Genomic DNA, 27,792 nt, shown 5'->3' on the forward strand with positions numbered 1-27,792 from the left:
TAGTGATCAGCTGCCTTCAGTGCTAGACAGCAGTGAGGCAGAATAACAGCTGGAGCCTGTTCCCAGTGTGGACTTGCAGAGCTGCCAGAAGAAAAGAGCAGCTATGAAACCAAGGTTGAGTTGGTAGTAAAGCCACAGATGGTGAATGGCCTCTCCCACAGGAAATAAAAGAGGAGCAAAAGGGGAGTGGGTTTTGCAGGAAACAATTCGTTTGTTCGTTCGTTTCATTAGTTCCTTTTAAGGAGTGTGAAGATCTGTCCGTGAAAAGAGTTCCTATCTCTTTTCACTTATGACTATAACCATGTTGCTTGTATCTTTACAATTTATATGGTTTTATTTGTTTCCTAGTATGATTTGATTGCTATGACTATCACTTAAGTGTTGTGTCTTACGATTCTTGATGAATGTATTTTATTTTTCTTTATGCACACTGAGAGCATTGGTACCAAAGACAAATTCCTTGTGTGTCCAATCACACTTGGCCAATTAAAAATTCTATTCTATTCTATCCCATTTTACACTACTCCATTCTTATTCCATTCCATTCTATTCTTCTCTTCCTATTCCATTCTTCTATTCTCTGCTATGCTGTTATTATTCTATTCTATTCAGTCCATTCTATTATTCCATTCCATTCTTTTATTCCATACTATTTTCCCATTGTATTCTATTCTTCCATTCTATTCTATTCTTCCATTCTATTCTATTCTTCTATTCTATTCTTTTATCCCATTCTATTCTATTAGTCCATTCTATTCTATTATTCCATTCTATTAGTCCATTCTATTCTATTATTCCATTCTATTATTCCATTGCATTCTTCTATTCTATTCTATTCTTTTATTCCATTCTATTTTCCCATTCTATTTTATTTTCCCATTGTATTCTACTCTTTCATTCTATTCTATTCTATTCCATTCCAAATCTGGTTTTAATTGTCTATCACAGATGAGTCCCCCTAGACCCTGGCCCCCCACGTTTACCTGAGACCCAACCCCAAGAAAGCCATAACGAGTACCACCCTTGAAAATCAACACGCGTGGGTGCCATCTATAGCACTTCATCAGCTTTTATTATGTTATTAAAATATGACAAATATGGGGGTTGGGGAGAAAAAAATCTACTCGTTCACACACACAAAGAAAACGGTTTATAAAAACATAGGAGCCTTGGCAGACCGCGTCCTGTACAAAATACTGTTCAACCAATGATAATTCTGCCTCTGGAACTCTCGAGGGTCTCAACGCACCCAACACAAACGAGCTTCCTAGCAAGGACTCCCTCTCAATTTGCACTTATTGCTTCTCACACGGAGTGACCTTTAAATTTTGCTGCAGCAGTAACACCTTTAAGTGAGAGCTCAGCTCCCGTTTAGCATCTGCAGAGTTACGGTATATATGTCACCGTGAAAGACCGAAACTGGTGAATGTCGACACATACCAAATACGTCGGTGAAAGATCGAATATTTCATTACATTATTTTACATTCGGACCCTCACCGGTGTATGTCGCCAATCACAGATATGCTCTGGTGGAGGTCGAAAAGAGAGGGGCCGAGGTGTCGAGAGGATAAGGGTATTAGGGTAAGGGTGTCGAGAGGATAAGGGTATTTAGCAAATATTTCGGACATACACCAAGCGACTATGTGAATGTCGACATTCACCGGGGAATGTCGACATTCTACAGATTTCGGACTTTCACTGTAACATATACACTCATACATCTGCATACATACACACATACATACACACACACATACATACACATATATCTATAAACACACATACATACACATTCATTCACACACATGCATACAGATGCTGGATTATATATATATATATATATATATATATATGTAATCTCATATATATATATGTAATCTCAGTACTATATTTGGTCCTCAGAACGTCTTTGGGTTTTCCAAAAGCCAAATATCTGTGTGGATTAAAGACTGTTATAAGCCACTTGTGATTTGCAAGATGCCCCTTGAGCCTGGGGAGGGAACACAACCCTCAGATGCTCTTGGTAACCAATAAAACCAAGAAATACCCACCGGGGGCCTCTAACCATCTTTAGTCAGTGAAAAACGTGACTCTTGAGTATTGAATTCCATAAGCTATTAAAAAGCCACTGTGGCCGTTGACGCTTGCTTTGGAAAAGCAAAGTTTTGGAAAAACGAATCCGCTGCTTGAGGTTTGTTTGTGGCCGTGACTGGTGGATAAAGTAAGACACTGGGCAAGTTGGAATCTACTTAAGAGTTACGAGCCAACATAATTCTCGATATTAAGTGGTAAGTGGTGAGGATAAACACTTTTTAATTGATCCTGGATGGCCGCATGTATAAACTGTGGGTTGTCTGAATAAGACTGACCACAAATGGCCCAAGGATTAATTTTCAGAGGATGACACTGAAAAGGCACCACATAGACAAGAGTAAGATTTCTTGAAAGAAGAAAAAAACAATAACAACCACCACTTATAGAAGCACCAACAAGACAGCAAAGGACTAATCGTATTTGACAGCTAGCAGTGGATACAAGTATTGATAGGAAAACTCACTTACTGTACCTGGCAGGGTAGGAGGAGGATTAAATCAGGAGTGGCCAACCGTGGCCACTGTTTAAGATCTGTGGACTTCAATTTCCAGAATTCCCCAGCCAGCAGGGTAGGAAATTCTGGGAGCTGAAGTCCACAAGTCTTAAAATGGCCAAGGTTAGATTATATGGATCAGAGGGAAAAATGCTGACAGTACGATTATGGGACTGAGGCACGCACAGAAGTGTCGCTTGGTCTAGCAGCAACCAATTCCACTATGGACATGTGTGCAATCACTGGGTTGATATTAGGAGTTAAGCATCAACTGAGAATAGCGGTGGGCACCTGCACATTTGGGGAGGGGGAGCTGCTTAGATGCCTGCTTCCTGCACCATGCATCTTGTAAACAGTGTCCATCCGTCAAACACTGAAGGAATGTCACATCCTTCTTCCAAGCATGGAGTTTCGTATCCCGTTCTCGGCACCAAGATGCTCAGCAGAATTCGCCATCGAAGCCAAACGAAGGACCTCCCCTTAAAAAGAGCTCAGAAAAGTGCATTTTGGCCCCAGTGCTTCCCCTGCCACTTGATGGTACCTTGAGGCTTTCAGTGTAAGCTAGATTTGATGCAACAATTCCTATGAAATATTTCACCCTCGAATCAAGGCTAAGGAGGGTGGCATTCCAGGTTGCAGGGCCGCCGTGATCCCAAAGAACTAGCAATTGTAACAATGTTAAAAAGAGGAATTTGCTGACAATGTCCAGAGGTGCGGCTTTGCAGCGTTCTTCTCACGGAAGAAAGTGGTGGAAAGTTTGAGAAGTTGTAAACTGGTTCGCCACTACGGATTGGTAATTTTCTTTTCAGCGAAATACGGGCATGATTGAACAAAGAAGCCAACGCCGATTGGACACTAAAAAGCTTTTCTCGACTTGGCTAATAAGGATGGGTTATACCTTGATCTCTTTGCAGGCAAATCCGCTTGCAAGTCTGTCCAGAAACATAATGAACTGGACAGGGCAAAACCTTACAATCTAGGGGAAAAAATGGAAGATGGTGAGAAGGCATACATGTTCGTGACAGAGCAGACGGATAGATGTTTTGTGCAGATTCCATGGGTTTGTTTTCTCAGGCCGCACCAGGCCAAGGTCTTGGAATCAGGAACAATAATACCATTTGCTCAAGGAGTTTTCAAGTGGTGCTCCACATTCCAGCCAGAGGAGGCCTGGTTTCAAATCACGAGGTTGAAACGTACAGATGTGTCCGGCATTCCAGCTTGGGAGGGTTTGGCACAGATCGGAAGATTTTGCATTCGAAGCGTTCTATGAAACCACCGATTGGAAAAAGGTCCGATTTATCATTCAAACGTCCGCAACTACATTCAACGGACAGGAACTCCGGGTAGAAGAGGACAACGCAAGACGAAACTGGGCTGCATTCCTGTAAAAGCAAGAATTCAACTTTGGCAGCTTGTGGACTTCGACTCCCAGAATTCCCCAACCAGCATAGCCGAATGGAGAATGATGGAAGTTGAAGTCCACTTTAAAATTTCCAAAGTTGGACATCCCTATTGTAAAGAGATTTGGGTTATTATTTTATTGCTGGATTGTTATCGATCAGATGACTACGGGGCTCATATTGGGTAGCTGCAAATACCAAATGGCAGCCTTTGAAACATTGGTCTTCTCCAGCCCCAGTTAATTTTAGGCGTTGTAGTTTTTTTTTCAAATGGCTTCTCACAATTGATGAGTGCTTGTTGCAAGATCTGAGCGATGCCCTTATTATTTTTTTAAGCTTTATGCACCGACGATATGATCAAAGGAATAGGATAGAGAATTGACACCACCAGGAGAAACGCCAGAAAAAAAAGATGTCCATACTGCATCAAATGTACATTTGGATTTGGGGGGGAGATGCTACTGAAACGGACTTAAACAACACCCCAATGGCAATATGGGCAACGGCAAAAAATGTGGGATTAGTCTTCAAACGGTTGTTAAGAGAATCACTCCAGATCTCAAAGTGAAAGGCATCTGGCTAAAACAGTTCCTAACTGAACACTGTCCTTTGAGCCTGCTGAAGTCGTCAAGTATGGAAGTCTCAGCTGTTGTCATTGATCACCAACTTAAAATATAATATGAAAATCATTGACGGCGAGCTTTTGTTGAGTAGGAATCAAATTAATACGCTCATCTCATTGGTTTTTTTTTAGAAAACCTTGTCAAGCTCCTGCGTTGTCTTCAAGAACAGCTCACATTTGGGCTGGCGAGGCCAATCTAAGGTTAAACCCACACCTGCCTAGGTCAAACAGCCTTTGGAGGGGCTTCACCAGTTCCCAGGTTCATATTGGTAACAACAACCCAGCGTGGGTGACATCTTGGCGAGGACATTCTAAGGTCCTCTCCAGCTCAATAAAGATAGAAAGAGGGACATTCTCTGCATTGCAGAGAAGCGGCACTCTGCCTTCATACAGATGTGGCACCTGTGCATTTTGTCAGGCTTGTTACCGATATTAGGAAAAAAGTGACCTTTAAATGATTTCCAACAAGATTCGAGAGGGGGGAAAAACCAGAAACAGCAGCAGCTTTAAAAATAGAGGTGCAAAACATTCTTTTGTGCTTCCCCATTGGAAAAGGAGGGGGGGGAAGCATTTAAACCTCATGGAGGAAAAAGTGAAACTCTACTGCGTCACGAGCCAAAAAGAACTTTTTTCACGTAGGATATAGTGAAGTTATTGTAGAGCATCTCAATATGTTCACTTCCTGGCAGCTCGTGAAGCATGACCTTCTGTTCCTGCTGACCTATCCACTTCTGGCATTGTAAGGCACTTTCTATGTTTACGGTTCCATCTCCGTTCCCATAAAAGATCTTCGGCTCTTTATCGGGGAAGCTGTCGTAGAAAAACGATTCCGGAGTGTTGACGCCCGTGCCGTAAAGGCAATGCGTGCGTACGCCTGGGGGCGCCATGCTGTAAATCAAGGCTTCGGTAGCTTTCCTCATGAGCCAACCATCTTCGAAACCGATGTCCGCGTAGAACTTCTGGAAATCCCGAATCGTGTAGTTTGCGGAAGGCGTGCTGACGAAGATCTTCTCCGGAGACCAGGTGTAATTGTAAGGGAGCAACCAGTTGGTGGAAACGGCGGATCTCTGTTGGTCCCTGATCTTGAAGGAGCTGATCACGGGAATCCGATTGTTGTCCCCTGTGAGATTAAAGCAAGGACTTGTTAGAATTAACAGTGGTGGGATTCAATGTTGTTTACTACCAGTTCTGTGGGTGTGGCTTGGTGGGTGTGGTTTGGTGGGTGTGGCAGGGGAAGGATACTGCAAAATCCCCATTCCCTGCCCACTCCAGGGGAAGGATACTGTAAAATCCCCATTCCCTGCCCACTCCAGGGGAAGGATACTGTAAAATCCCCATTCCCTGCCCACTCCAGGGGAAGGATACTGTAAAATCCCCATTCCCTCTTCACTCCAGGGGAAGGATACTGTAAAATCCCCATCCCCTCCCCACTCCAGGGGAAAGATACTGCAAAATCTCCATTCCCTCCCCACTCCAGGGGAAGGATACTGTAAAATCCCCACTCCAGGGGAAGGATACTGTAAAATCCCCATTCTCTCCCCACTCCAGGGGAAAGATACTGCAAAATCTCCATTCCCTCCCCACTCCAGGGGAAGGATACTGTAAAATCTCTATTCCCTCCCCACTCCAGGGGAAGGATACTGCAAAATCCCCATTCCCTCCCCACTCCAGGGGAAAGGATACTGCAAAATCTCCATTCCCTCCCCACTCCAGGGGAAGGATACTGCAAAATCCCCATTCCCTCTCCACTGCAGGGGAAAGGATACTGCAAAATCCCCATTCCCTCCCCACTCCAGGGGAAAGGATACTGCAAAATCTCCATTCCCTCCCCACTCCAGGGGAAGGATATTGCAAAATCCTCATTCCCTCCCCACTCCAGGGGAAGGATACTGCAAAATCCCCCACTCGGGAGGCAGAGAATAGATGGGGGTGGAACCACCTCTGATCATAAACATGTTAATTCATGTTTGGGGAAGGGACACAACTTGGAACTTAGCATATTTTCTAAGACATTACATAAGGCCCCTTTCCTCAACAAATAATGTGGAGAGGAGCCATATTGCAAAAGTTGGACAACAGCTTGAAGCACGTTAAGAAAAGCGGCTGTCCTTCAAAAACGATCATCTAATCCTGACAGTATTTTCTTTTGAGAGGGGAGAGAGAGAGAGATTATATCAGATGAGTTTTGAAGATATTGTTTGAGAGCGTCTTATCGAAACCATTTCCCCACACTGACAGGGCAAGCCACTAGGACTCTGATGGCAAACCTATGGCACGCATGCCACAGGTGGCTCATGGAGCCATATTTGCCGGCACGGCAGCCCTTGGCAGGCCTCAGTTCCGGCCAGCTGATTTTCGGCCTTCCGGAGGGCCATGGAAAGCCGTTTTTGCCCTCCCCAGGCTTCAGGAAAGCCTCCGAAGCCTCGAGAGGGCAAAAAATGGCCCAATGGACAAACCAGAACTTCTAGTTGTGCCGTTGGGCTGTTTTTCACCCTCTCTACGCTCCGGAGGCTTTCCTGAAGCCTGGGGAGGGCAAAAAGTGACCCAATGGGCAAACCAGAAGTTCGTTCCTGATCTTCCGGTTCGGCTGTTTTTCGCCCACCACAAGTTCTTCTGGTTGACCCGTTGGCCCTGTTTTTCCCCAGGCTCCGGAGGCTTTCCTGAAGTCTGGGGAGGCCGAAAACTCCCCCCACTCTTGCGTGGGGCTGCGCACGCATGCGCAGGTGGGTGGGGACACACACACACAGTTTTGGCACCCCTTTAGGAAAAGGTTAGCCATCACTGCACTTGTACATAAAATGAGAGCAAACCCTACCCCTTCTAGTACTGATGATGTTGCCTAGTGTGGTAATAAAACGTCTGCAAGAAAACACTTCATGGCCAAAGTCCCCCAACTGTCTCCTGATTTCTAACCTGGTGCCTTCACCACCAAGCTGAATACCAGAATTATAGTATTCCCCAGATTACTCTCTGAGGATCAAAGTACGCTGGACATGTTCAGGTTGCACCATAGTCCCCCATATCCCTCTAAACCCACCTACCTGATGCCAGCACTCGGAAAGCTTTAGCCACTCCTCCCCACGGAGCCCCCAGGGAGACAAAGTCCCGGATGTATTTGTCTTTCCATTCCTGGGGCTGATGGCTGAGGAAGTACAGAGAATACATGTTCCCCATGCTGTGGGCAATCAGGACCACCGGTCCGCCATACTCTTCGTACATGATCTCGATCAGCTTCTGGAGAGCTTCAAAAAACTCTCCATTCTCATCTGCAAGGATGAAGAGACAGGAGTTATCCAGCGGAAAGAAGGAAGTCATTACCTTCGTTCGGTTTAAAAACCTTTCTTGACCTGTCCATAGATTACTAGCTATTGCACCAACAGGGAAAGAATGCAAGCATTATTGCAACGATTTGTTTCAGGGTAGCTTTATACGTTAATGAACAGGTTCTGCCCCAGGAAATGTAAGAAAGGTGAGCGGTTTAACTAATCAATCAATCAATCAATCAATCAATCACAAACACTTCCAAGGATGTTGCTCTGAATTGGTTATTTGCTAACCAAGTAATTCCTTTTAATTAGGTAGATGTCTTTACCTGGGACTCAAGGTATCCCATTTAATTACCATTCAAAGAAATGTGTTAACAGTTTTGTTGCTGTTGTTAGTTGCAAAGTTGTGTCCGACCCATTGCGACCCCATGGACGATGTTCCTCCAGGCCTTCCTGTCCTCTACCATCTTCTGGAGTCCATTTAAGCTCACGCCTACTGCTTCGGTGACTCCATCCATCCACCTCATTCTCTGTTACCCTTTTTCTTTTGCCCTCAATCCTTCCCAGCATGAGGCTCTTCTCCAGGGAGTCCTTCCTTCTCCTTAGGTGGCCAAAGTCTTTGAGTTTCCTCTTCAGGATCTGGCCTTCTAAAGAGCAGCCAGGGTTGATCTCCTCTAGGACTGACCGGTTGGATCGCCTTGCAGTCCAAGGGACTCGCAGGAGTCTTCTCCAGCACCAGAGTTCAAAGGCCTCCATTCTTTGGCCCTCAGCTTTCCTTATGGTCCAACCTTCACAGCCATACAAATTAACAGTTTAGTTCCCCTAAATCAGGGGTGTCCAACTTTAAGCTTGGCAACTTTAAACCTTGTGGACTTCAACTCCCAGAATTCTCCAGCCAGCATGGGGAATTCTGGGAGCATGTTGATGGGGGAATTCTGGGAGTTGAAGTCCACAGGTCTTAAAGTTGCCATGATTGAACACCCCTGTCCTAAATGAAGGAATCCTTTCCTACTTTCTCACACTTTTTAAACAACAAAAATATTTCTAGGGTTTATCCCATGATCTGAGAGAAAGCTGTTGCAACTGCAACTGATATAATAACTGCAACACACCCAGAATATATATACTCTATATTTACACAATGACTTTATGAAGGATATGCACTCTAGCACATTTCCACCGAGGCCCTAAAGCTAATCTTGATTTCAACAATATTTATAAAACTATGAAGACATACTTGCATTTCGTCTTATGATATAATCACAGAATAAGGATTAAGTCTGGGTTAAAGACTTCAGTCCTTTGCTTATTTTCTGACACTCCTTCTGTGAATAACAATCACAGGAGTAAAACCTGACATTTCTGATGAAAACTCATTTTGAAAATTCTTTTTCAGAACTGCAAAAGTTTTTATTCATTTACACCACCGCCTTTAACTAATTTAGCATTAAAGCCCAACAGTTTGAGTTCAGTGTTGAATGTCTATTTTAAAAAGAATGATATTTATATACCTTGTAGATGATTTATTTAGTTTTGTGTTTTTTAAAAAAAAAAACCAGTTGTCCTTGCTTGTTGGGTGATATTTTAAAGCAGGAATTATTCATCTTTGTCAATAGCACTGCATATTGTTTTCATTGTTTCTATTGTTACAGTAGACTTGTTTAAAACTGTAGCAATTTATACCACAAAACTGACAAGAGTTTTGTCAATGTACTCAGTTTTCTAAAAGTTTCTGCCTGAAGTTCATAAATCCAAGTCAAAACCCATGTAGCAAGATAAATATATTCTGGGCTTGGGTTAAAAAAAAAGTTGGCATAAACAAACAGCAAAAAATCATGATCTGATTCAAACACCAATCTCCATATGTGAGATCAGCAGCAGACGGGGTAAAATAGAGAGGAACATTATTTTCCACTGTTGGGGTGGTTTTTTCCCAGCTGTTTTTATCTCTCTCTCTCTCTCTCAAGTATTTTATCAAGAGCAGTTGGCTTTCTTGCAGCATCCGATCAGCGAAGCGAGATTGATTGATTGGCCAACAGCCTTGTGACATTCGGTTGCATCAGTGGGCAAACAGCTCAAGAATGTTTGTGTGCGGTTCTTAGGATCTAAAACTCCTAAGGTTGTTGAAGTACAGATTAGGCTCAAAAACAGTAACTTGTGAGAGGGACCTTGGAGTCTTAAGTGGACGGTCACTTAAGCAGTGAGTCAGCAGGGTGCAGTAGCAACAGCCAAAAAAGCCGCTACAATCCTCGGCTGTATAAACAGAGGAACAGAATCAAAATCGCGTGAAGTACTACTACCGCTTTATAAAGCCTTAGTAAAGCCACACCTGGAATAACTGCACCCAGTTTTGCTCACCACATCACAGAAAAGCTGCTGAGGCTCTGGAAAAAGATCAAAGAAGAGCAACTAACATGATCAAAGGCCTGGAGACTGAAATATATGAAAAACGGTTGCGGGATTCGGGCTTGACTACTCTAGAGAAAAGAAGAAGTAGGGGTGACATGATATCAGTATTCCAATATTTGAGGAGCTGCCACAAAGAGGAGCGGGGGGTCAACTTATTCTCCAAAGCACCTGGAGGCAGGACAAGAAACAACGGATGGAAACTAATCAAGGAGAGAAGCAACCTGGAATTGAGGAGAAACTTCTTAACAGTGAGGACAATTAACCAGTGGAACAGCTTGCCACCAGAAATCGTGGGTGCTCTATCACTGGAGGTTTTTAAGAAGAGACCGGACAGCCATTTGTCTGAAATGGCATAGGGTCTCCTGCTTGAGCAGGGGGCTGGACTAGAAGACCTCCAAGGTCCCTCCCAGCTCATTCCTATTCTTTCAAGCAAAAGCAAAGTAGACATGAAGACTTTCAGGCATTTTATTTACAGATATTCGGAAAAGCCGTTCTATCAGCGGAGAGAATAACTCAGCTCTGTTCCGATTCTGATTTTGACTCTGAAGCTTTTAAGCACAAGCAGCAAAGTGAACTGGCCGGAAGAATTCTGAATGCCTAAATCACTTGGAAGGACTTGCTGGACTACCAAATTAAAATGCTCTTGGGAGCCGTAGCTCATTTCATTAGCGGCATCTGGTGGAATGAGCTACATAGGTAGTCCTTGATTTACAACCTTAATGGAGCCCAACATTCTCCTCGTTAAGTCATGACCGTCCTAAGTCAAGAGACACATATGACCAGCCCAATTTTACGATATTTTTCATGGCCACTGTCAAGCAAATGCAATGTGTTGGTGGAGCCGGATCTCAGATTACAGTATCTGGATTGAGATGGGTGTAACTATTGGGTAATGTGATTTATGACACAGACTGAGGGGAGGAAAGGAACAGGGGCAAAGTTCAGAAGCAGGTAAAACCGAGAAAAGAAATGGCTGCGAATAAATCTTGCCCAATGGAGAATGCCTAATGAAGCTGTTAATAAATCACTGGTTTTCGCATTACAACATTGGCTCGCTTATTATGAATCAGTTACGGCATCGTTAGGAAACTTTACACAATGGTTGCAAAGGAAGTGCCATAGTTGCTAAGTGAACCCCATGTGCACAATGGGGTTTTTTGCGTGTAGAAAACAAGAACCATCTATGGAGAGTCTCAGTCATCCGGGTCATGGTGGTCCCAAAGGTGGGGGGTGGTCATAACTTACAACCATTGCAACATCCTCATGGTCACATGATCAAAATTCAGGCAACTGACTCTTACTTATGACGGTTGCAGGGTCCTGTGATCACCTTTTGTGACCATCTGACAACAAGCAAAGTCAATGGGGAAGCAAGATTCACTTAACAACTATGCTACGAACTTAACAACTGCAGTGATCCACTTAGCAACTGCAGCACAAAAAGTTGCAAAACGAGACAAAACACACTTAACAAATGTCTCGCTTAGCCACAGAAGTACTGGGCTCAATTGTGGTCGTACGCTGAGGACGACCTGTACTCTAGTCCTCTTTGATGTTTTTGACTAACGTACATTAACAAGGAAATTCTTCTTCGCCTGGAAAAGTTGGAAAACTCCCGTGCAGCATAGCAAACGCTCCAAATTCTTAGGAAATCTAACCCTGGTGATCTTGTTTTGCAAAGATATGTAAAGGAAGCAGCACTTTGCAAAAATGAAAGGAAGAATCTCTCCCACACGCGCAGGCACACATACTGGGGAAGTTGTTGGGGTTTTTTAAAATATTTTTTTAACCTCTTCAGTGGTTGAAAATGAAACCTGACAGGCAAGGCAACAAAATTAAAATCTCCAATGCACCTGCCAAAGAACACAACCAGCCAAAAAATAGCATCAAATCACGTGCCAAAGGGACATCTTCAACAATGGGCTGTGATTGGTTTTCGGGAGACAAATGCCATAAGCTTAAAAAAGGGGGGGCGGGAGAAGAGATGAGCAGAAGACATCCTAAACTAAGCAAAGTTTGTTAGGACGGAAAGTGGACAAAGTTTTGTTCATGATGTTCTTAGTTATACCACAGACTAAAACAAAAACCAGATGGAATTTCAGTTGCACCATTATGATTTTTGGGGAGAATAATCTGAGGAGACCTTGTCACTGTATAACAGAATAACAGAGTTGAAAGGGAACTTGGAGGTCTTCTAGTCCAACCTCCTGCTCGAGCAGAAGACCCTACACCATTCCAGACAAATGCCTGTCCAATCTCTTTTTGAAAATCTACGGTGACGGAGCATCCTCAACTTCTGGAGGGAAGCCATTCCACTGGTTAATTGTTCTCTGCGACAGGAAATTTCTCCTTAGTTCTAGGTTGCTTCTCTCCTTGATTAGTTTCCATCTGTTGCTTTTTGTCCTGCCTTCAGGTGCTTTGGAGAAAAGGTTGATCCTGTCTTGTTTGTGGCAGCCACTCAAAAATCAGAACACTGGTATCATGTCACCTCTAGTCCTTCTTTTGATTAAACCAGACATGCTCAGTTCCTGCAACCGTTCTTCATACGTTTAGCCTCCTGTCTCCTAATCATCTTGTTATCACTATCCTTATCATCTTGTAATCATGTCTTATAACACACACATCTTATAATCCCTATCTTTTTTTCTCCTCATTTATAACCATTTGAACATTTAAAGCCAAAAGGACTGGGGGATTCATCCATTGAGAAAACGTCTGCCAGGGGAGACAAAATCCCACATCAAAAACAGAGAGTTGTAAGTGTTAACAACTTTCTGATTTTATGTCTCCCTACCTACATATGCTACTCTCCTTGGTGACATGTGAGCATTTGGGGGGGAGGACATGGGACATTTCACAACCAAGTACCAGGCTGCCCATCATCTCGGTGGCGCAGAGGTTAGAGGGCAGTACTGCAAGGTTACTTCTGCTGACTGCCGGTTGCCTACAATTTGGCAGTTCAAATCTTACCAGGCTCAAGGTTGACTCAGCCTTCCATCCTTCCAAAGTGGGTAACATGAGGACCCAGATTGTTGGGGCTATAAACCGCTTAAAGAAGGCTGCAAAGTGGTGCATAAGTCTAAGTGCTATTGTTATCTTGGTTTTTAATTGTAACTTTTAAAATGTTTTATCCCATTTTAATGGTTTTTTGCACTTTTAAACTTTTATTTCTTTAGAAAATTTACATAGCCACGTATTTGCTCACAGCGACTATAAGGAGGCTTGCAAACAATAAAATACAGAGTATAGAAAAAGCAATAACAAATAATAAATGCCAAACACCCCCACACTCCAGCAACAACACATGGTCAAATAAGCCACTTTATGGTTCCCCAGGCCTGCTGGCAAAACCAAATCTTAAAGGGTTGATATTTCAAGCTTATCCTATCAGGTGCCCAAGGTCACTATTTTAGTGAAATGGGTACCACAAAAACTCCATAAATAAATAACATCCATAACCTTAATTTTCTGAGAAAACGTATCTAAGAATACTTGAGGTCCAGAAGCAACCTTGTGGGGGGGACGGGGGGGGGGACGGGGGGGGGGACGACAATTATTCCAGAATAATTGGCCTTTTGCTTGGTAGCACGGTAGCTTTCCTATTGAAGCAAACCTTTAATAATCTTATTATCCAAAGATTTAAGAGCCCAAATGCTTATTAATAATGAATGTCATACTTGGTGCCTTCCGCCAATCGTAAGGAGCGCCTCTGATACTTTCGTCTCGCTGATAGCCCAGATCTACCAGTTTTTGCACCAGAGTGTAGAAGTACGTGCCTGTAGACAAAGAGAATTCTGGGTCAGCAAACCTTCAATCAACAATCTTCCCTTTGCGCAGAGCGAGCTTAGAGCCGAGCTTCTTCTGCAGCCGATTCTCGTGCCTCGCTTTTCAAAGGGGCCATTGACTGAATGAGCTATTGTGCGTAGAAATACATCTCTACTCACTTTGAAGCTTTGCCCTTTTTACTATTAATTTAAACGAACAAGATGCACGTTAAAACAATTTATTTTTACTGTTTTTTTCAGACTATTAAGAGGCACCAAGATTTCGAAGAGGTAAGTAAGGGGGAAAAAAAGTTTTTGTCTTCCCCGGCCCCCAGGAGCACTCTTCAGCAGGGCCGGGGGAAGGCAAAAACGCTTCTGTTTTTGCAAAAAACAGGCGGAAAATGGGTTGTTTTTCACCAAAACGGGGGCATTTTTCCTTTCCCCCAGCCCTGCTGAATCCTAGAGTGCCTCTCGGGGGTAGTGGGGGAAAGCAACACACCCCCATTTTAGTGAAAAATTGCCTCTTTGTTGCCCATTTTTCACAAAAATAGTATAATAATAATAATAATTTATTAAATTTCTAGACCGCCCCCTCTCCCCGGAGGGACTCGGGGCGGTGTACAGGAATAAATTTAAAACATACAAACAATCATACACATAAGTAAAAATCAGATTAAACAACCCCTGCACAATTTATAAAAATTAAAAAACAGACCTTAAAACCAATCTTAAAAAATTTAGAAATAGGACTGAGGTGGGATAGGTGGAATTAGGCCAAGCCGGCTAGCTGGAATAGGTGGGTTTTAAGTTTCTGATGGATGAGGGGCGGGGCTTCGGGAAGCCAAAAATGGCCGTACTCGGTGTATAAGACACGCCAACGTTTCCACGCTCTTTTAGGGGGGGGAAGGTGCGTCTTATACTCCGGAAAATACAGTAATTTAAAAGTATTCCTTTTTTTAAAAAAAAAATGCTCGATTTCTGCAAATGTCCACACCAGGCGACATTCTATTTCATTTTAATGTCTCCTTAGTTGCCGAGGAAGAGGAGGGAGAGGTGGGGCTCAGTGGATAAAGATGCTGAGCTTGTCAGCTGCGAAGCTGACAGCCGGTATTTGAGACCTGAGCACTAGGCGACGGGTTGAGCTCCTGTTCCTTGCTCCAGGTCCAGCCCACCTAGCAATGCAATTCAATACATTATGGTCATAGACCAGAGAGCAGAACAAATAAGAACGCTCAATAAATATACCATGAAAAGTTCTAGAATAAAATAAGAACAGATAAGATCTCTACGATAACATCCAGTGTGTCAATTACACATGGTGTACTATACTAAACATTCAGTCCATAAGCTGTGTGGCCCGTAGTCAGTTTAATACTAAGAGGAAAAGGAATAAGCAATGCAAAATAGCTGTGGTGGATTAGAGACATGTTTCCAACAAATCCCCAGGGCTGCTGCGCAGAATCTAACCATCTGCGCTATACTTATGGACTGCTCATCCTTAAGCAGCCACTGGAGATAAGCGGTGTTGGAACGGCAATTGTTGGAAGGATAAGCCATGATGGCCAAATGACCACGGAAAATGCCTTCCGACAACGCTGGCTCCCTCAATTAGGAAACAGAGTGAGGGCCACGCCCTAGAGTCAGACATAATTAAGCCCAAAATGCTGGCTGCCAAGTGAGACACTTGCTAAGCGAGTTTTGCCCCATCTTGTGACCATTTCTTGCCATAGTTGTTAAGTGAGCCACTGGAGCTGTTAGTGACACGGTTGTTAAGTGAACCGGGCTTCCCCATTGACTTTGCTTGTCAGAAGGTCGCAAAAGAGGATCACATGACCCTGGGACAACCTGCAACGGTCACTAAATATGAGTCAGTTGCCAAGCATCTGAATTTTGACCACGTGCCTATGGGGATGCTACAATGCATGGAAATTGGTCATAAGTCATTTTTTTCAGTGCCGTTGCAACTTCAAGCAGTGTTGTGGTCCACCAGCAGCCTGTGGAGCTGGCAGCAGAGTCAGACAGGGAGGAGGGTGGGGAGGAACATGGGCCAGTCCTGGAGTCTGGGGAAGGCACGGATGAGGGCTCTGCATCGGAGGCAGAGAGGGAGCCAGAGCAATCTGGAAGTTATGTGCTGCCTCCGGAGTCTCCGGAGTCTGACATCAGCGAGGCAGAGGAACAGGGGGAGCCTGTTCCCAGTGGGTGCATGTGCAGAGCTGCCAGAAGGCAAGAAGAGTTAAGACAAAAGGGATGACTCAGGAGTAAGGCTTGGAAATGATTGGCCCTCCCATAGCAACTTTGTTCATTCTGGTCAGTTTAAATTCTGTGTGGCCATGAAAGCATATTGCCAATTATGTCTTTGGCAGGGTTTCAAGGGTGAGAAAGGTGAGTACTTATCAGCCTTATCCTGAAAGACTTTGGCAGACTTCTGTCGGACACTTTACAAACTATTTGTGACTCATTCAAGGGCTGTGAATGAACATATTTCAGTTGAAATAAAGAGAGGGGTTTTGGGACTAAGCGTGTGCTTTTTGCTGCATCAGGAAGACTAGGTCAGAACAAGCGGTCACTAAATGAACTGCTGTACGTCGAGGACTACCTGTATATAATCAGACTTACAGATATTCTCTTTGGCTCCCCCTTTTATTAATCAGGCACAAGAAAAGCTAACAGTGGACCAGAAAAAGGGGGTGGGGGAGCTGAGAAAAGGCTGTATGGGCTACTTGATGCTGCCCAAAACCTTGATGAAAAGAGATACATACCAACGCTTCTTTTGCTAGGATCAAGGAACTCCAATGCGAAAGTCTTCCCAAACCCAGGGACTTTGATATCGACCCCATCCGGGGGAGCAGTAGCGCCACTAGTTCGATTGTATACTAGCCTAGAGAGAAAAATCACCAATTAATTGAAACAGGAACAGAATCGTATCTGATCATGCACTGTAGCCTATTTTCATCCTCCATGCCAATCTTTCTGGAAGTTTATTAGCTGGCAGCCATCAGCATGGACTTTATGGACCTACTGTTTTGGCTCTAAGTTATTTTTAAAAAGGGGGTGGAGTCTGTTTGATTTCTAGTGATCAAAACACTCAAGAGTATATTGAATTTTGTTGAAAAGAACGTAGCCATCTCATGAGGTTCTAGTGGGGTGCTTTGTTCTGAGCTGAAAATAAATTGTTTGAAATGAACCATATTCTATTTAGTATTTACACATTGTAGCTATCAGGTAAACAAAATGTATATTTTAAATGGAATTCGGTGAACTCATTTCTTCAGTATTGGTTTTAAACATTAGCCTGATTTTTTTCTTTTTGTACATTCCACTTAAGAGTTGGGACGTCAATCAGCTTTGAGCAGAGTAGTTTAACGAACTTCTTCTGGAAGACTTAATATAGTCTAAGAAATGTATTCACTTAACACTGAGAGCCCTAAAAATAAATTTTAATTGTTACAAAAGGATCCTGGGAATTACACTGTTAGTTCACCTTTCTCAATTGAAGGTACTGGGCTACAGCTCTCAGAGTTCCTAATCACCATGAGTCAACAGGCAGTAGAAATAAGAATTCTGGGAATTATTATTCCAACACATTAGTTAATTAAGATACATTAGTTTTAAGCAAACTAATTAGGTTAAACTTAATTGCAAGGTCACTTTTCTCAGACAGTGGTGTTCTCCACCCCTTTATAATCAAGGTCAATAGAAACCATGATGACCTATCAATCCTGAAATCTCAACATTTTAACGGTTTCACTTACCGTATTTTTCAGAGTATAAGACGCATCGGAGTATAAGACACACCAAGGTTTTGAACAGGCAAATTTTAAAAAAAGGTTTTGCACTCTGCAAACCTCCCCCAAACAACCCATTTTTTGCCAAAACGGGCCCATTTTTTTTTTAAAAAAAGGCATGAATAGACTTTAGGATACGTGTAGAGCGCTCCTGGAGGGAGGGGGGGCAAAAACAAGCAAAAAAAGGGGCCCTTTTTGTCAAAAAAAAAAGGGTATGGATTGCCTTTTAGAAGGCTTATAGAGTGCTCCTGGGGGTTGGGGGGGGCAAAATTGAGCAAAAAATGGCCCCAGAAGCACTATGAAATCCTCCTAAAGTCTATGATGGCCATTTTGGTGAAGAAGGTAGGGTTTTGGGAGGCAAAAAATGCTGTATTCAGTGTGTAAGACACACCCAGATTTTCAGCCTCTTTTTTGAGGGGAAAAAGATGCAACTTATACTCTGAAAAATACGGTAATTTGTCTCCTTCTCCTGCAAATGGTGTAACTAATGGCTGCATTTAGCCATTCTGGCCAGTAAATGAACAAACACCTTTGTCAACAAGAGATTGATTAACTTGCTTCTACTTTCCGGCTTGGGGGAAACAGGATGGGGACTACATCATCTGTACTGTTTGTTCTTTTTAAAGAACACATTCATGTGACAGCTAAATTGATCGTTAACTCACAGCTAACATGCAAAGAGGACAGCATAATCGGATGCTTAAAAAGCACAGTGCAAGACTGTTTATCCACGTCAAGTCACAAACTTTAAACCTTAAGCCTTCCTATGTCACAGTGCCACGGCCTTTTGGAGTACCATTCTCCCAAGATATTCATAAAGGCCCTCCTTTAAATGAGCCTTAAAAATTGGCTCTATCTCCAGCCCCTGAATTGGGGGTGATGGTTTTCTTAGTATGCTTTTCTCCAAACCCCAAGTCCCAAATTACTATGGGTTATAGAACCCCTGGTATGGTTTTCTGGTCAATGAGTGCGTGTTTTCTAGACTTTTGGATGATGTAACTAGGTTATGTAATATTGCTGTGTGGGGTCCTTAGTGGTCTCAGAGCTTGGTTGCTTTCTTGCAGGTGTTTCACTACCAAACTAGGTAATATCATCAGTGCTGCAATATTGCTGTACTTGGCAACTCCACCCCATCCCAGACTCGTAATCAATCAGGGCAGCCTGTAAATTCCATAAATAAATCCAGGTAATGGTTGCAGAGCAGGGTTTTTTTCTCTTAATTCGTGATTATTCTCAATTTCTAGCCAGTTTTTTCACACACACACACACACACACACACACACCAGAGATGGTATTCAGCAGGTTCTGGCCAGTTCTGGAGAACCGGTAGCGGAAAATTTGAGTAGTTCGGAGAACTGGTAAATACTACCTCTGGCTGGCCCCGCCCCATCTATTCTCTGTCTCCCAACTCCCAACTGATCGGAAGGGAATGGGGATTTTGCAGTATCCTTCCCCTGCCATGCCCACCAAGCCACGCCCACAGAACTGGTAGTACAAAAATTTGAATCCCATCACTGACACACACAGACACATACACACACCTCCCGGTATCTGACTGAATTATACAAACAACAGTGTGGCCCACCTGATATTATCTATCCAGCAGTCAATGATAACTGGAAGCAACAATTCTAAATTCAGCCACAATGTAAAATAACTGTCTGTCTTCTTAGAGCAGAGATAATGCACCACGGCTGGTTTGTCCAACTTGGCTTCTAGCTGGTTTCCCAAATCTCCTGGCACTGTAATTATACAAGACAGGAAGACTTACATGACATTTTTTTTCTGTAGATTTATCCAAGACTTCCCCCCCCCCCTCTCTCAAACGTTGTCTTGGGTCCTTGGAAACACACTGTATTTTATTTTCCTACGTGAAACTCTTTCTGGTCTCCATGGGCACTGTAGAATTGTAGGTGGCTTCTCAGAAAGCAAGTGAGTGAGGTGGATTCCCAGCAATACAGATAGTCCTCAACTTACGACAGTTCTAAATGAGTGACCATTCAAAGTTACAATGGCACTGGAAAAAAAGCGACTTATGACCTTTGTGACTGTTATGAAGACTGCAGCATCCCCACGGTCACATGGTCAAAATTTGGACGCTTGGCAAATAATATAGGGTCTCCTGCTTGAGCAGGGGGGGGTGGACTAGAAGACCTCCAAGGCCCCTTCCAGCTCTATTCTGAATGATGGCTTGAATCACTGCAGTTGTTAAGTTAGTGTCCGTTTTTCACACCTATAACCACTGCAGCCTCCCCGTGGTCATGTGATCAAAATTCAGGCGCTGGGCAACTGACTGGCATTTATGACGGTTGCCGCAATCCCCTTTTGTGACTTCCTTACAAGCAAAGTCAATAGGGAAGGTTTTTAAGTGGCTCTGCTTCTTGCAAGCAAAGCGCTACTGGCTGAACCACTGCAATGATTCACGTAACCACTGTGGCAAGAAAGGTCGTAAAACGGGGCCAAAATTAACTTCACTAAAGTTTTATTTAGAAGCAAAAATTTGGGGCTCCAAATTTTTGGGTCGTTAAGTCGAAGACTACCCGTATCCCCAGGACAGCGTTTCTCAACCCTCAACCCTTTAAGAAGCCTGGACTTCAACTCCCAGAATTCCCCAGCCAGATTTAGAATCCCAGTTTAGCATTCCCCCCCCCCCAAACCTGATCAGGTGGCACACTTAACAAGCAAAGAAGTGGACCAGCAATAGCCTTCCCATGTTTGTTTCCTAAGCATGTCTGGGGGTTTTATTGGGCTCAAAGGTTTCCGGTTAGGCAAATGGATCATGCTTTATTTGAACGAAAGAGATCACATCCTCTGCCTTTGGCCAAACAGTTCCACTCGTCTCCTTCATAAAATGAAAGGGGTTTCTTTTCCCTTAGTGAGCAACGGCCTCACGTTAAATTTCCCACAAAGGAGAATAAAGACAGTCATTTCCTAAGCATCCTTTTGGTAGCTCTTCGCAGGCAAATATGTCCCTCGGCGAAAGACAAAAAGGATATCTGCAGAATACTCCGTGGTCACATGATCAGAATTTGGCAGGCTTAGTAATTGGAATCTCTTTATGTTGTTGGATAAAAATCGATAGTTATTTTTTAATCCAAAAAAATTGGATATTTTTAATTTAAATTGTTTTTTTAATTTAAATAATTGTTTTTTTATTTAAATAATTGATTTTTTTATTTAAATAATTGATTTTTTAAATTTAAATAATTGATTTTTTAAATTTAAATAATTGATTTTTTAAATTTAAATAATTGATTTTTTAAATTTAAATAATTGATTTTTTATTTAAATAATTGCTTTTTTATTTAAATAATTAATTTTTTTATTTAAATAATTGATTTTTTAAATTTAAATAATTGATTTTTAATTTAAATTGATTTTTTTTATTTAAATTGATTTTTTAATTTAAATTGATTTTTTTCATTTAAATTGGATTTTTAAATTTTAAATCAGATTTTTTTTCATTTAAATCGGATTTTTTAAAAAAATATATATCATTTTTTAAAAAATAAAATGCTTTTGGAGTAAAAATCTATCTAAAGATAGTTTTCTATTTAAGATGCATTAATAATTTAGTTCATTCAGCATGAAATGGAGCTTAGGTGTAGTACAGGGCTGTATATTTCGCAACATTGGGACTGTCGGTGAGTTAACAGCGGGTCAGAGGAGGAGCCAGTGCGGGACAGAGGTGACAGCTCCTCCTTAAAAATTATGATTTAAATCCGCTTGATTTAAATCAAGCCTTTTTATGAGATTTAAATTGTGATTTAAATTGTGATTTAAAATGATTTAAACTAAATCCGCCCTGTTTGTAGTGTTTCGGAATTAAATGATCGCCATTGGAGACTGTCCCACTGGGCTTCAGACAAGCAATTGGGTGGGGGCATAGAGGAAACCCCCCCCCCCAGGATACTGAAATCCTATATGTCTGTTGGCAAGAGCCCAGGTTCTGATCACATGACTGTAGGGATGCTGCAACGGTCATAAGAGTGAGATTTGGCCATAAATCATATTTTTCAATGCTGTTGTAACTTCAAATGGCCACTAAATGGGTGGCCATTAAGCCAAGTTCTACCTATACGGCATCATATTGCAGATACTATGTAGTTGTGTTTAAAACTCTCTCTGTCGGTATGTACAAATCACCTGGATAGGTTTTCTCCTGAATAGGTTTTCACCGACAATAATATCTAGCACTTATCATTTGCTCAAGTGAATTCAGATTTACTATAATTATACCTTATTAATAAAGCAGAAATAACAGGGGGGAAAAGACTTGGGTATTGCAATACTATTTTCAAGGAGAATAAACATTGTTTTTGAAACTATATAATGTAACAAGATTTGCAGCAATATAACAAAAAAAGGAAAGAAGAGGTTGTTTTTGTAACCTTCTAGTAAAAGATAATTTTGTATTCCTATTTATAACTGTTGCAAAAAAAACAGAAGCTACTTCCTATTTCTTGCTGCACTTCTGACTTTTTTTCTTTTTACTGTATATTATTCTGTGTTATCTTTACCTTTGATAAAAACTGTGTGTGTGTGTGTGTGTACACAAAACAAAATAAGAAAATGGGCAGTTAGCCAACAATTTGTTTCTCTCTGCCACACAAACATGCCAATGGAAAATCATCATCTTATCATATTTATGGCTTAGAAGCCAAAGAATTCTGCCAAGGAGGATACGATAGCCCTTAGACTTGTATACCGCTTCAGTGTTTTTACAGCCCTCTCTTAGCGGTTTTGCAAATATCAGCCTATTGCCCCCAACAATTTGGGTCCTCATTTTACCCACCTCAGAAGGATGGAAGGCCGAGTCAACCTTGAGCCGGTCTGCATCGAACTGCTGGCGGTCAGCAAGGAGTTAGCCTGCAATACTACTGCATTCTAACCACGATGCCACCGGGGTTCATAAAACATCTAAATGAGATTAGCAGAATAAACTGCCTTTTGGGGAGAAGAATTTATGGCAATTTAAGGCAATTCACCACCTCCTGCATGGACTTTAATGTTCCAATCCAGCTTAGGTCTTTATAAATCTCCTGGTGGCCTCCTATCCATTTAATAACCAGGCCAGATTCCACAGATATCTTTGAAGATTTGGGGCAATGCACATTCAGCTAAACATGCATGCCTGGCCCAAACCCCCAAACCAGCTGGCCGGTGGGAGGCATGTGCACACGTGCAGCAGAGCTGAGCTGGGGTCACGGCTCACGTGCCCACCTATGGCACACATACCATAGGTTTACCATCACGGGTATAGGACTCCTGCTTGAGCAGGGGGCTGGACTAGAAGACCTCCAATATCCCTTCCGGCTCTATTCTGATTTTTTTTCAAGAAAAGGCAAAGTAGACAGGGATTATCTCTAAATGCCATTCTATAACTGGAGAGAATAACTAATGAAAACTATTTTCAGGAAGGCTGGAAAACCTCTGGTGTGGCTAGCCAATTAGAAACATGACACAGATTTAGGAATTTTAGACCACTATTATCTTGAAACTGGTTTAAGAATTTAAGCTTCTGGATACATTTGCAAAGTTCAGGATGTATTTGTTTTCTCTGAGTTTTTTTCCCTTCCTTCTCTTAAAACTTATTCTGCCCTGGAATACTTGAATGAGGTTGACTTGTGGAACAAGTCTGTTTTTCCAAGAACTGTGGGAACATTGCCCTTCACTGTCCACCAAGAACAGTTCACGGAACTACGTATGTGAATCAACATACGGTTTACTCAGCAGGTTATTATTAGATCTTGGGAACAAGCATGTGACGTGTAGAAAAATGTATCAACAAGAAACAAAATCTAACTAGGAAGGAAACAGAAGCCCCAAACTAGAGATATCTGTGTTTCAGAATTAGATGGTAGCTAAGTAACATTCACGTGGAAATAAAATTACATTAAAGCAACCTTAAATTTATTTAATTCACCATCCTTTCTCTGATACTCATCCCCAGTGCAGGCAGTCCTCGACTTACAACAGTTCATTTAGTGACTGCTCAGAGTTACAATGGCACTGAAAAAAAGTTGAGTTAGGACCCTTTTTCACACTTGCAGCCTTTGTCGCATCCCCAGGATCATGTGATCAAAATTCAGATGCTTGGGAACTGACTCATACTTACGACCATTGCTGCGTCCCAAGGTCACGTGACCACTTTTGCAAAGCAAAATCAAAGGGGAAGGCAGATTCACTCAACAACCGTGTTGCTGACATCAACTGCGGTGATCCACATAACCACCGTGGCAAGAAAGGTCGTAAAACGGGGCAAATCTCACTTCACAAATGTCTCACTTAACCAAAGAAATGTTGGGCTCAGTTGTGGCCGTAAGTCGAGGACTACCTGTATTTTTTTCCCTTCCTCTTTAAGGTCAAGGCAAGCAGAAGAGGGCAAGTAAAAAGAAAATACAACTTTGTTCCATAAAGAGGGAGAAACAGGAAAATCAACGGGGAAGCCAACACCTGCTTTTTCTCTTGAGAAGCCCCCCCTCTTCCCCACTTGAATGTCCAAACAGACTCACACCATGCCACAGCTCCCCCTCCACCATAGCACCCACCCAAGCCCCCACCGGCATCCATGTTGTAACACAAACACGGGTGATTCCTGAGCCACCTGTTATGGATTTCCAACTTCCCACTGGAAACCTGAATACCAGCTGGCTGGCACCCTGGATTTTTGGCCATTTTGGGGGCATTTTCAGGCCATTTTTGGGGGCCACTTCAGGCCGATTTTGGGGCTTTTTCTAGCCAAACACGGCCTGTAAATGGCCCAGAAAACGGCCTGAAAACAGCTCCCAAAGGGCCTGTTTTGGGGGGCATTTTCCGGCTGTTTTCTGGTACTCTGGTGCCCATGAAGACCAGCTGGCCAAGCGCATGTGCCAACCAGAAACCAGAACAACAGCTATTGACAGCGCGCACGCCCACAGTGAGGGCTCTGTGTGCCACCTCTGGCATGCGTGCAACAGTTTCACCATCACAGTTCTAAGATCTCTCTCATCCCCTTAAAGATGTGTCTGTTAGAGGAACACATAAACCCAAAGCGAGAGAATGGTGTACTCAGAATGAGGGACTCCGCAATCTCTGGCACTTTGGCCACTCCAATGAGGATGCTGTCTGGCATTTTCCTTCCCCCCCAAATCCAGCTCCTTTTCATACGAAATCCATACCTCCTTCCAACAAATCAAGTTCATCCTGTTTCTCTTTTTGGGTAGTTCTACCTATGAACGGTAATATTCTCTCTCTCTCTCTCTCCTTTTTTTTTTTTTTTTTTGCTTCCAACATCTGGTTGGTTGGACAAATAAAACACAACTTTCCTAATGAAGCATGAAAATTTTTCAGGGCTTACTGAAGCTTTGGACAAAACTCCAGACCTTGAAGTCCTCTGTTCTGGACTTGAACTCGGAACATATTTGCATACATCAATCCCTTCTCTGGGCACTCAACTACCAAATGTTTTCTGCTCAAAAATTTGAGAAAAGAAACTAATACTACCACATAAATCAGTGTAAAACTTATGTATTCGGAATACTTACATAAGCCAGTTACTTAAAAAGAAAAGAAAAAGAAATCTTACTCATAACAAAATGCTTAGTTACTGAATTACTGTCCTATCTTGAACATAGATGATGTATATAATCTTAGTTTCAGCATTTTCAGCCTCAGATTAAAGGCCAAAGCATTTTTTCCCCACCAAGACAATAAAGGAATAAATAGCTGAAGGCATCCATCCATCCCTCTCCCCCCCCCTCTCTCTATATATAAATTCAGCAACTCACAATTTAAATATATAGTTCCCTTTATGCCTAGTTTAAGAGAGAAAACAATCCTTTCTGTAAAACATTGTATTCAGCATTTTAAAAAACCCTTACTTTTTCCTGTTCATCTCTGTACAATAAAGCTTACAAGCGAAATAAAAAATGTGATTTCTATTTAGGGTCATATCTGAAATCAACAGGCTTTGCAAATTTCTGCAAAGGAAAAAACTGGTGTGATAATTCTCTCTCTTAGAATTATTGCAGGATGTAGAACGTAAAAGAAGTTAAGAGAGTTTAGTGGAGTTAAAGGCAGCCTTTAAACATGACACAGAAGTTAACACTGATATCCAGAAACCAGACAGACTGACTTCTGTTTCACATTGATTAGTCTTGCATCAATATAATGATCCATTAGCAGACTTGCAGGCGTTTGTCCCTGGTTTCAAAGACAAACAGATCTTCCTTTTAGTTTATTTTCTGCTTTTGCCTTTAAGCACAAAAGCAAAACCAGCATTTTAAAAGACCAGAGTCAGAACAGAGTTGGAAGGGACCTTGGAGGTCTTCTAGACCAGCCCGAACCTGTTTTTAATGCTAGGATTAGTCTGCACTGCAGGCTTTGTCAATCAAGAAAGCATCTCATTTTCTACTGCCAAGAAGAAATAAATGACTTGTTAAACCTGCAAGGTGTTTCACATTGATTAATCTTGCATTATTATAATGATTTTAGCCATTAGCAGACTTACAGGTAAGTAGCACTGGCTGGTTTCCCTTTCCAGCATCACCCCCATCTCTCAGGCCAATTGTATACAGACCACCTGGGCTACTTTTGGCTGCCCCCCAAACAAAAGTTTACACCAGGAGTCCCCAAACTTGGCAACTTTTAAGACTTGGGTTGAAGTCCACAAGTTTTAAAGTTGCCAAGTTTGAAGACCTCGGGTTTAAGCCATAAACCACCAACAGACGCCCATTCTGGCAAATTACACTTAACCAAGTGCTTTTCCACCGACTTTCCTTTTGAAAAAGTGGGGGGGGGACCCCTTCAGTTCAGCTCCCCCCAATTCAGGTTGCCACAACTCCCTAAAGCCCATCCTTCCCATTACTCCACAGTCCCAAATTAGGCAAATGGGCCCCAACGAGTAAATAAGGAGGCAAGGAGAGAAAACAAGAGGCAAACCCAGATACCTCTCACGCCCAGCTTATTTCTAAGCAAGCCGCGGTTGTTGCGGCCGCAGAAGAGTTCCGAAACTCGCGAAGAGCCGCGGCGGTTGCCGTCGGAGCGCGGTTCCCACGACCCCCCTCGCCGCGTGCAAGCTTTTTTTGCCCCGGTCTCCAGTTTTTCACCATGCACGCGCGTGGATTTATAGCCTGACCCTGGTGGTGGTGGTGTTCTTTGCAAAGCCCCCTTTGCAAAGCAATCCAATTAGGGGTCGACACGCATATTTGCCATCCCCACGACCTGTCAACCCGCCTCCGCTGACCTGGGTTTGCAAAAAAATAAGAGGATCCCCCCCCCCCAATTGGCATAGGGAGAAAAGGGTGGTGCTACTTCGGGGACAGCGGGCAACACCCTCCCGCCCCCTTACCCAGCACGATGGGGGGCCCCGGGGGGGCAGTCCTGCCCCGTGGCTGTCCCGGGGTCACGGCAGGCAGCTGGGAGCCAAGCAGGAGCAGCGCTAACAAGGCCAGCGGGGCGGCCGGGAAGAGCTGCCAGGCGTTCGCCGGTGCCCCCATGGCTCTCGGACTCGCCCCGCCGGCGAGCGCGGGGCTAACGGAAAAGAAACGCCGGAGCTCCGCCCGCATCGCCCTCCGAAGCCGAAATGAGGAGGGTCGCTCCTTTAAAAGGAGGGGCTGCAGCCAATCCGTTGCTCCCCGGCTTTTCTCGGAACCAATCAGAAGCCAAAAGGAGCGTCCCGCCTTGCCTCGCGCGCCTTCCTCCGCCTCTTTTTTTTGGAAGCCATCCAAGGTGGGCGACTTGAGAGCGGATACATCGATGGAAAAGACACACAAACACACACACATGGAGGGAGGGGGGAGCATCTGAGTCTCCTTTGCCTTCTGCCTTACCGCCGAGGCACAATCGATCGCCGATCGAGTCGATGCGATTTGGCTGCGGCGCCTGCAGGGAGTTGGGATTCCGGTTTTTGCTTTGTTTTTGTAGACGTCCTTCGTGCATTTGGTTTGGGTTTTTGCTAATCCGCGTTAGTTTAAT

General features: G+C 43.1%; 1 protein-coding gene across 2 annotated transcripts; it reads right to left on the bottom strand.

Annotated features, from left to right (window-relative positions):
• Positions 1-1,051: 1,051 nt before the first annotated feature.
• PLA2G15 (phospholipase A2 group XV) lies at positions 1,052-27,791 on the bottom strand. 2 transcript variants are annotated; one of them, XM_081963174.1, is made up of 6 exons: positions 27,648-27,791; positions 19,421-19,577; positions 16,810-16,928; positions 13,964-14,062; positions 7,653-7,877; positions 1,052-5,731 (listed from the first exon to the last, which is right to left on the bottom strand). In XM_081963174.1, exons 1-6 carry the CDS (start codon positions 27,754-27,756, stop codon positions 5,220-5,222), a joined length of 1,221 nt encoding a protein of 406 aa, XP_081819300.1. In that variant the 5' UTR covers positions 27,757-27,791; the 3' UTR covers positions 1,052-5,219. The 2 variants fall into 2 exon arrangements, with proteins under 2 accessions (XP_081819300.1, XP_081819299.1); XM_081963173.1 differs by lacking the exon at positions 27,648-27,791 and adding an exon at positions 27,167-27,406.
• Position 27,792: the final 1 nt, after the last annotated feature.

The sequence above is a fragment of the Natrix helvetica genome (genome assembly GCF_964273705.1).
Source record: "Natrix helvetica genome assembly, chromosome: 10".
NCBI lineage: Eukaryota > Metazoa > Chordata > Lepidosauria > Squamata > Natricidae > Natrix > Natrix helvetica.